Here is a 9,375-nt window from a genome sequence, read left to right on the forward strand (position 1 = left end):
GGGGGGGGGGGGGGGGAGTACACTCTGGATTTCAAACCACCTGAGTTTTGAGATGGAAATATTTAAGCAATTGGTGAAAAAAAAACTTGTCTTCCTTTGAGGCTTGAGACCATTAATTTGTCACTGTATTAATAACTGGCTTTAATGAGCTGTAGGATAACATAAGTAGATCCTGAAAGTTGTTAATAGTTGGCAGGGCTATTTATGCTACTGAAATACTTGTCTGTAGGCAGGGATGTGTTTTCACTTGCATTCTGTTGCTGTATGAGTTACTTTTGCTGCTGTTCTTGCCTGCTGTGGTCTAGCTAAAGCCCTGTACCTGAAGCAGTGAGATTGAGCATTTGGTTAAGTTTCAGGCAGAGATTCTAGTTCTGTCAGCTCCCTTCCCAGTGTGGTTTTCAGTGTCTGGTGCAGTAGTGGGAAGAGGCTGTTAGGCACACCATGTTGTGCACAGGAACAAGGCTTTGTTCTGTTCAGATTTTGAGAAATTCAGAACCTGTTTGTTACATTAACAAAAATTGTACATAGCTGTAAAATTTGCTGCTTAGGAATAGCTTTTATATCCTGATTTTGGTTCTCGTGAGGCTTCTCCGCAGGAGCTTGGGCAGGCAACTTAGGAACTGGAATTTCAAACTGGTGGTGTCAGGAACTGGTCTGTCTGGCAGCGTGTGTGGATGTGTGAGCCTCAGCCTTTCTGTTCCCAGTTTCTCTGGCAGGGCTGGGAACCCAGTTAAGTCTGTAAGAAACAGATGTGTCTTCTCAGGGTGTCAGAGGAGGAGTCTGATCGCAGGTTTCTGTGCACATTGTACAGTGGAAAGCTTTAAAGAAAGTTAACTATGTGTTAAGTGGTAGAGTAAGTAGTAACTGTTTTTATTTTTCAAAATATGAATTTGAATTTGGAAAAAAATTCAAAAAAAAAGTGACAGACCAGCCTTGTCACTTTATAAGAGAAGGAAATGTGTGAAAGCTGGAAGGCCTGAAGCAACAGAAGAGTGACACATAGTGCAAGGATGTTGTGTCTGAATTCTTAAATGTGCTCGATGGTGGTCAGCTAGACGTTTCTCCTGCAGTCCTTCAGTGAGGGCTGGCTTTCCTGGAGATCGCCCAGTTTATTTCTGGTTTAAAGCCCTCCAGCCTGGTCCATCAGCCTGTTAATCTCGCAGCACTGATTGGAGATGTTTAGTTGCTCGTGTGTAAAATGAAGTGATGTGCAAGTAGTGTGAGAGTGGTACTGCTGTACCTCTCTGCTTGCTAGATCCATCCTGTGAAAAGTTGACAACATCAAGGATTACCACCCTGGTGAGACCCCACACACGGTGCTCAGCACTGAAAGGACACGGACCTGCTCCAGCGGGGCCAGAGGAGGCCACGGAGATGCTTGGGGGGCTGGAGCACCCCCTGTGAGGACAGGCTGAGAGAGTTGGGGGGTTCAGCTGGAGAAGAGAAGGCTCTGGGGAGACCTTAGAGCGGCCTCCCAGGGCTCGAAGGGGCTGCAGGAACAGGGGGAGGGACTTGTCATCAGGGGGTGTAGGGATAGCATGAGTGGTGAAAGTTCTAAACTGACAGAGGGCAGATTTAGATGAGATCTAAGGCAGAAATTGTTCCCTGTGAGGGGGGTGAGGCCCTGGCACAGGTTGCCCAGAGAAGCTGTGGCTGCCTCCTCCCTGGAAGGGTTCAAGGCCAGGTTGGACGGGGCTTTGGGCAACCTGGGCTGGTGGAAGGTGGCCCTGCCCATGGCAGAGGGGTGGCACTGGATGATCTTTAGGTTCCCTTCCAACCGAAACCAGTCTGTGATTATCCCACAAGGGTCGAGGCTGGTGTGTTACCTTTCTAGCATGCATTGGCTGGCGTGTATCACCCCTGTGAGCTGTTTGAGGATGCTGCTAAAGGAGGGGCAGGGAGCCTGTTCAGTTCCCTGCATCTTGAGGGTGCTGCCTTCCCTAGGATGAAAACCACGAGTATTTAAAGCTGTTTGCAGGACAAGCTGCGGGTGTAGGATGAGCTCAGGAGCTCTAGAAAGCTTTTGAGTTCCTTGCAATATTGACGTTTCAGGTTGGTGGTTCCTGGGCTGTTGTGGTTGGCGCTGGAAATGGCTCCTGTAATTCTGTGCGGTGAAAAGCTGCTCCCACCAAGCACCCGGTGCTTTCTCAGTCATTGAAGAGCTCCACACCAATGTGTGAGCCTGCCCATCCCAGACCTGTGCGATTTTAGCACTGGGAAAAGGGGACATGTCTGTGGCATTAGTTTTGCTCGTGACTGAGTGGCAGAAGGCTGCCTGCTTGAATGGACAACAGGTCAGTCCCCTTCCAGCACTGGAAGGACAGGAAGGTCTGATGCTGCTGCAATTTCCAAGATGTAGCTATGCCCACAGACACGGTACAGGTTCTCACAGTTCTTTTTCCTCTTATTTCCTTCGATTGGATGCCAGCTAGAGAAGCTTTGGATTGTAGGGTCAGGAAGGTTGGTCCCTGTGGCTAACAGCTCAGTTTTATTCCTACGCTGCCATATTTTCTTTTTAACTGAGCCATCTGCTGCTCCGTTAAATGGCAGGGCAGTAGGTCCTCTTACTTGCTGGATACTTCCAGTTTCAGGAGCAAAATGTTAAAATGAAAAGCCAACATGCTAATAGCGTTCCTTTCCCATGATGTGATGTCATGAGAATTCATGTATTGTTGTGTATTAAGTGTAATTTTGGTGCATAGATGCCAGATTAAGAAAGATGTTTTAAGGATGTTACGGATTTAAGGATGGCAAGGAATGTCTTTAAACTCCCAAACCCTCCAAGTGACTGTGGCTGCCAGAAGTTCACTGAAAAAAGTTTTATTGCAAAATTATACAACTGTCATTGTGTGGTACGAGAACAGACAATAAAAGCCATCAGACGCCTGCATCCAGATGATGCAAATTATTCACAAGATCCCACAGTGTGTTCTTGCCTTGCCCACCCCTTTTACCCACCCCCCTCTCCTCCATCGTGTGCTACAGCGTGTGGGTTTCAGTGCGCTGATCACTGGGTAGTGCCTAGCTAAGCCTGGGCTTTAGGCTTTTTGGGTACATCCTTGCGGATTGCCTCCTACCTCCCAACACAATGGGGAAAGCACCTGGGAATATGATCTGGGAAGAGGCTGAAGGGCAAGAATCTCCCATTCCGGCTGGCTTGGATAGGAATTAGGGCAGATGAGCTTCTCTGCAGTTGTGTAGCCTTGATAAACCTGGAGAAGGCACAGTAAGGTCAAACTTGGGGGCACAAACTGCTGTAGTTTTGCCTGTAGGAAACCCCCAATAAGTGACTCTGTACTAACTTAATAAATAAGTGGAAAATAGTCCTGTGTGTGGTCTGAGAAAATGCAGCATTGGGCTTCTGCGTAGCAACCTGACAGTGAAGCGCATTGGCAGGGAAATAAAACCCAAAAAGAATGCAGCCAACTGCCCTCGCTGCTTTCAAATAACTGGTGCTTAGATTGCGGTGCAGAGATTTCGGCTATTTCAGTTATCCCTACTTGCTTTGCAGTGTCTCAGTGCGTAGCAAGGCTTACCTGACACATGCTTCAATGCTCATGGGATCATATCGGTTACTTCTTTAAACAGTATTAACCTGATGGTATCCCTTCAAGAGAAGATAGGAATAGCCTCCAAGTGTAGGCTGGAGCAGGCTGTGAAACTTGCTAATTATCAGACATAAATACGAGTATAACTATAAATACATTTGGTTTTCAGCGTGCCCTTATCCAGGTCAGCCAACGGGGAGCTAGAGTATCATGGAGGAGAGGAGCTTCAGAAGAGGGTCATTAGGAAGTCAGGTAATGGCAGCTTTAAAGCTTTTTATTTAAAGAAAGTAGAAGTGAATTTGATCCCTGTCTGAAACCAGGAAGGGTCCCTTGGGTGGCTCCAGGAGCTGATAGGGACCAGCCCTGGTCCTAACTGGGAGAACCTTCACAGTGGGAGCTCTTTCCCAGCCCTGTGTGCTGATGCAGAAGCACGGAGAGAAGTGGAATTCCTCTGTTTGCCTGGTACAGGGTGTTGTAATTCCAGATGTTGGCCTGAGAGCCCCCTTCATGCTCCCCAGAGGGGTAGAGCACAGCCATTTCTGTCACACCAGAGTGTTAAGGGACCTCAGGTTTATCTTCCTAGAAGCCCATCTGCTCTTTGGCCTCTCTGCCGACACCCCTAAGGCACTTACTTTTCTTTGAAGTGTTGAGCAAAGCTGCGCTTGGCTTTCTAGTGAGTGTTGTAGCTGAGGAGCTGGTGACCTGCTGTGGTTGAAGCATCTAACAGTTATCCAGAGCAGGGTTAGGTGGGACAGGAGGGCACAACTCCATACAATCTTTGTTCTTACGTGCTGTCACAGTCCTACTCTGCTCCCAGAGCCACAGAGGGGGCTGGACTGCAGAACTGGCCCTTTGTGCTCTGTTAGATACCACTGGAGAGAGAAGAGAGAAGCAAGAAACAACTGCAAAGCAACCAGAGCAGCTCAGGTGTGATGCCACAGAGCATCAAAGTGGGAGAAAAGTGGCCAAGCTAAACGTGCAGAAGCATTTGAGATGGAAGGGTGGAGAGCTTGTGCTTTTCTTTGCAGGGCTGATGGTAGCAGCAAGGCACTTACTTAGCAGGAGGCTTAACTAGTGCAGGGAAGAGTGAGGCATCAGCCTGAACATATGAGCTGAGGATGCTGATAGCTGAGGCAGTGCATGCCAGTTCCCTTCCACTCCCGGTGACCCTCTTTTGTGCCAGGCTCCCCTGTTCCTCTCTGGAGGTGGGTTTGTGCAATAAGTATTTTGGGGTGAGGTAAAGTGTACGCTGGTTTCTCATCACAATGCACCCTGGTCTGAATAGCACCCATAGTTCGAGAAGGATACAAAATAGTGTTTCCCCTTTTTTGAAATCCCCCACTAAAAACACACACAAACCAAAGCTCTGGGAAAAAAAAAAAAACAAAACAACAACAAAAAACCAACCTAACTACAACTCATCACGCATCTTGTCGCCTTTGGGCCTCACGAGCCTGCCAATGAAGAGAATGGAGTTGGTTTTAGTGTCCTTGATCATGAAGATGAAGGGGTGGTCAGCATAGAAGAGCTTGGGGTTCCTCATCTCCTCTCGGCCGTAGATGTCAGCATCGTAGGGGTTCCCTTCCGTGTCCCATTCAAGAGCAGCAGCGTGGAAGACGTTGGACAGGTAAAGGTCTTTCTTGCCAGAGATCTTTGACAAATCAGCCTTGGTTTTGTCAATGGCTTCTGTCAGGCCCAGATCAGCCAAGTGTTTCTAGGAGGAGAAAAGAGGTCAGCAACCCTCCCAGAGATGACACAGTGGGATCCTTTCCAGACTAGCCACTGGAAAAAGGATGACAGGCACATGTAACCCATCAACCCACTATCTTCTCTCCCACTCCAAAGAACTGTAAGGCCCAACTGTTTTCTTTAAGGATCTCTTTTACCTGAAGGTCGTGGCTGACTTCCAGGACGACTTTAGGCAGCGAGATGGCCACGGATCTCTTCTTCATCTTGCCAGCCCAGGCCTTTAGCTGCTCCCTGTTCAGCAGTTTCTCAATCCTCTCCAGAGGCTCCACGTGGTTTGGCATGATAAAGATCATGCTGGAGAGCTTGTGAGCAAGTGGCATCTCTACCACCTGGAGCTTCTCTGTCTCATCATCATAGTAATTGTAGAGACCTAGGAATCAGAAGCAGGAAACGGTGAGATGTAGAACAGAGGCAAAGCTACCCACAACCTTGTTATGAATTCACCCTGGACTTTCCCTGACTAGCTGAACAGTTTTGGGAACTGGCCCAGCATTATTGGAGTTGGCAACAACTCAAATCTGTGGCTCTCCCATGCATGATGAGCTTGGATTTATTCCTGACAGCTAAGCACCCAACAGTAAACATGGATTCCCTCTGCTCACAGAGAGACTGAATCAGCAGAACAAGCGCACCCTGCTTTGTCCTCTTGCACTCATGACTGTGAGGCAAAACAATCTTGGAAGCAGCTGGTGGAAAACTGGGTGACAGAGCAGCAGTGAACATAACTGCAGTTGGTCTTGACATGGGGCAGGCAGTTTGCAACTTACCTGTGCGATGCATCATGGGAACACCCACAGTGTAGGAACGGGTCACCATGAAGCCACGGTTGTCCACCATCTTATGATGGAACTTCTCATCCCAGTGAGCTGCAGGAGGGAGAAATTCAGCTTGTAAGAAAAGGGAATGGGTTGGTAATTTCATGCACAGTTCTGAAAAAAAACATGCCTTCAGCAGACCTAGGACTTGTTTGCATTTGGGCTGCCGTGTATGGGCTCAGGCTAGGTTTTGGGTCACTCCTATCAAGAACTGAAGATGGAACTTACGCTTGAAGAACATGGCATTGACAATGAGGGCCCCATCGGTTTTCTCAACATCTTTCGTGACCTCTGGAAGTTTCCCATCCGTGGTCTGGGCTGCCCACTCGTTAATGGATTTCAGGGCGCTCCTCTTGTCTCGGAAGTTGATCTTGGAGTGCTCGTAGTTGTAGTGTTTCTTGCTGTTCTTCACAAAGTCATCGGCGAAGTTGATGGAGGCAGGGCCATACAAGCGGTTGCCGATCTTCCAGGTGACATTGCGGGCTGTGCTGTTGCTGACCTCGTTCAGGAGCTCGGACAACCCACTGTGCATGTAGTCGTCGTTCAGTTTGTCTGCGCTGAGCACTGCCTTGGCTTGGGAGGCAGTTGTGGCCTTGCCTCCGAGGGACACGAGGCCGAGGGAGGATGCCACGACCACGGGGGACAGCAGGATGTTCTCCATGTTCTTGTCTTTCGCCATGGCATGGTAGAGGTTGAAGGCCAGCGTCGTGCTGCGGTCAGCCAGCGTCGTTGCCTTGTCGCTCAGCTTCCTGTCCTCCGAGGGCACGGCCGCAGCGAGGCCACAGAGAGCAAGCACCACAGTAATCCACATGGCTTCAGCAGCACCCAACAACTCCGAGGACCTGCTGGACAAGAAAAGCTCACCATCAGCATGATTCAAGCCCTTCCTGGAAGATTCTGAGACCCCGGGGGCTCTTCCAGTGAAACCCACTCCTAGGCTCGAGTGATAGCCAGAGCATCTGCATCAATGCTTCACTTTGGGTGCAATGATCCCAAGCCCACACTGGGCTTTCCCCTGAGCAAGAATTAACCTTCAAAAGTCCAGGCTGGACTCTGGCATGCAGAGCCTATGTATTTTGGATGAAAGCTTCATTTTTAAGCAAATTTACCATATGTTCATGTACAGTAAATGATTTAAGGAAAGGCCAGGGAATGGAAGCAACAGATATTTCTGTCTCCAGTGTAGCAGGTCAAACCCCTGCCCTGGCCAGGATAAGCTAGAAGTGGGATGTTTGTGCTGCCCATCCATCCAGGAGCTATCGTGGTCAGGGTACAGCAAGGGATTGTCCTCTGGGGACCCCAGCTCCGTACCCCAAGGCTCAGCTTTCTAGACACTAGATGGAGCACATGAGCTTCCACCAAGCTAAGCCGGGGGGGGTCCCTCGAGAAGATCCAACACTGGTCAGCTCTGTCTGACTTAGTTTTGCCTGTACAGCCCTGCCAAGGAGGTGCTAGGGCAGAGGAAGGTGGTGGACCCCTCCTTCCCCCCCAGCAGAGCCCCTTCCCAATCCATTCATGCATTAGGTAGGTGCATCTCACCACAACGTAGGTGCACCCATCCCCGGTGAGGGCTCTGAGCTTCAAAAAATCTGCAGACTGACCAGTCCTAAATGCCGTGTCCGAAAGCTCTGTGGAGCTCATCCTACCTGTCTGTGAGGCTGTAACCTGTCCCCAGACCTTCCCTCCCTCCCGGCTTCACGCTGCTCCCAGCAAGCCTTCCTGACGGCAGATCCTCAGGGCTTAAATTCCACCTTCACGCCCAAAGTTTTTTCCTCGACAGGCTGCATCATGCCCAAGGCTACACTGAAGTTTTCATTCCTTGGTCCTCTCCTCCCACCCTGCTCCTGGCCAGCCTCAGAGGGCTGCTCCTTGCATGCGGAGACAAGAAAGGGCTGCGACGGGGCAGCTTCAGGGTTAAAGCAAACAGGGCTGGAAGCGAAGGGCCCGCTGGGATTACATATGGAAGGAAACACGCACTAGCCATGAAGCAAAGAGAGTGCGCAGCTGCACCAAGGACCCTTTGCCAGAGTGGGAATTACGTAGCCTCGGAGAGGGGGGGAATCAGTATCCTAAAATCCTTTTGGGAACAAACCTCCCTTTTGGAGGGAAGAGCCATCCTGGCTACCTAAGAGCAAAGATTCGTGCAAACAGGCTCAAAAACCGCCCTTGACGCACTTTTGAAGGTGCAGACAGCATCGGGTGCAGCAAGCATTTACAATCTGAGGGATTTTTTTCTTTTTTTTTTTTTTTTTCTTCTTTTTTTCTTCCCTTTTATTTCTAAAGATACCTTGAAACTGTTTCATAGTGAGGTCAACGTTTGCCTTTTTCATTCTGAAAGAAAAGAGATACATGGAGTAGTTCTCTTGTGAGCAACGGGCGGGCCCACGCCGCTTACATCCTCAGCTTAAAAGAAGTTCATTACTTCAGAGACTGGCGAGAAATTTGCCCGGGTGTGCTGGGTCTGTGATGAGTGACGCAGCCCGCGGTGGCGAGACGAGAGAAATTTTGCCCATCCTTGGATTACGACTGAGATTATCGGTGAATTCACAACCCGGGGTGGGAAATAGAGGGAATCTGGGGGGGATGCGCAGCCCGTCATCATCCTCTCTTGCGTTTGTATGGCTCAGCCCTGCAAGGGGACGCCCCACGCCAACGTGGCATTTTGCAGACCTCCTCGGGGCTGTCGGGGACCCCCGGTGGGATTTGGAGGTGCCACCACCCCCGACGGCCCACGCACGCCTTTGTGGACCGTATTTCTCCCCTGACCCAGGGCAAAGCCACGGGACAGAGGCACGCAAGCAAAAGGCCACAAGCAAAAGGCCACTTCCACGGCAGCAGAGGGATGCGAGGCTTTGTTAGGGCAGGCGGAAGGCTTAGGGTTAGTCCGTCTGGACGCAGGGAGGCTGGAACCAGAGCTCGCCCTCCTGTGCTGGGCTGGTGCCCAGGGTCCCGGAGGCTCCCAGGCTGAGCAGGAGCAGGGGCTGGAGGTTTTCTCCCAGCCAGAGCTGCTCCAGGACCATTTTGAACAAGTCGGTGCTTCCCTTAACCCTTTCTTCTCTTTCTTTACCCCCTGAAAGTGCAAAACCAGGGTGCAGCTTCACCGCAACCATCTCTAGCAAACTGGAGTGGAGGGGGGTGGGGTGGTGGATCTTTCAATGTCTTTTCTCAAAAAAACACAGCCGGCTTGTGGGGCAGCCTGTACCCTACCCATATCCCCCGCTTCAACACCCCAAAGCAACCATCCACTCCCCCCCCCCATGCAC

At 50.3% G+C, this 9,375-nt stretch overlaps 1 protein-coding gene across 2 annotated transcripts; it reads right to left on the reverse strand.

Annotated features, from left to right (window-relative positions):
* Positions 1-2,804: 2,804 nt before the first annotated feature.
* SERPINH1 (serpin family H member 1) lies at positions 2,805-6,979 on the reverse strand. Of its 2 annotated transcripts, XM_026852893.1 has the most exons (5): positions 6,341-6,979; positions 6,065-6,163; positions 5,435-5,667; positions 4,956-5,262; positions 2,805-3,266 (listed from the first exon to the last, which is right to left on the reverse strand). In XM_026852893.1, exons 1-4 carry the CDS (start codon positions 6,921-6,923, stop codon positions 4,960-4,962), a joined length of 1,218 nt encoding a protein of 405 aa, XP_026708694.1. In that variant the 5' UTR covers positions 6,924-6,979; the 3' UTR covers positions 2,805-3,266; positions 4,956-4,959. The 2 variants fall into 2 exon arrangements, with proteins under 2 accessions (XP_026708694.1, XP_026708685.1); XM_026852884.1 differs by having other exon boundaries at positions 2,805-5,262.
* Between the last annotated feature and the right edge of the window lie 2,396 nt (positions 6,980-9,375).

This window comes from Athene cunicularia (genome assembly GCF_003259725.1).
Source record: "Athene cunicularia isolate RWA chromosome 1 unlocalized genomic scaffold, athCun1 chr1_part1, whole genome shotgun sequence".
In the NCBI taxonomy this organism is placed as follows: domain Eukaryota; kingdom Metazoa; phylum Chordata; class Aves; order Strigiformes; family Strigidae; genus Athene; species Athene cunicularia.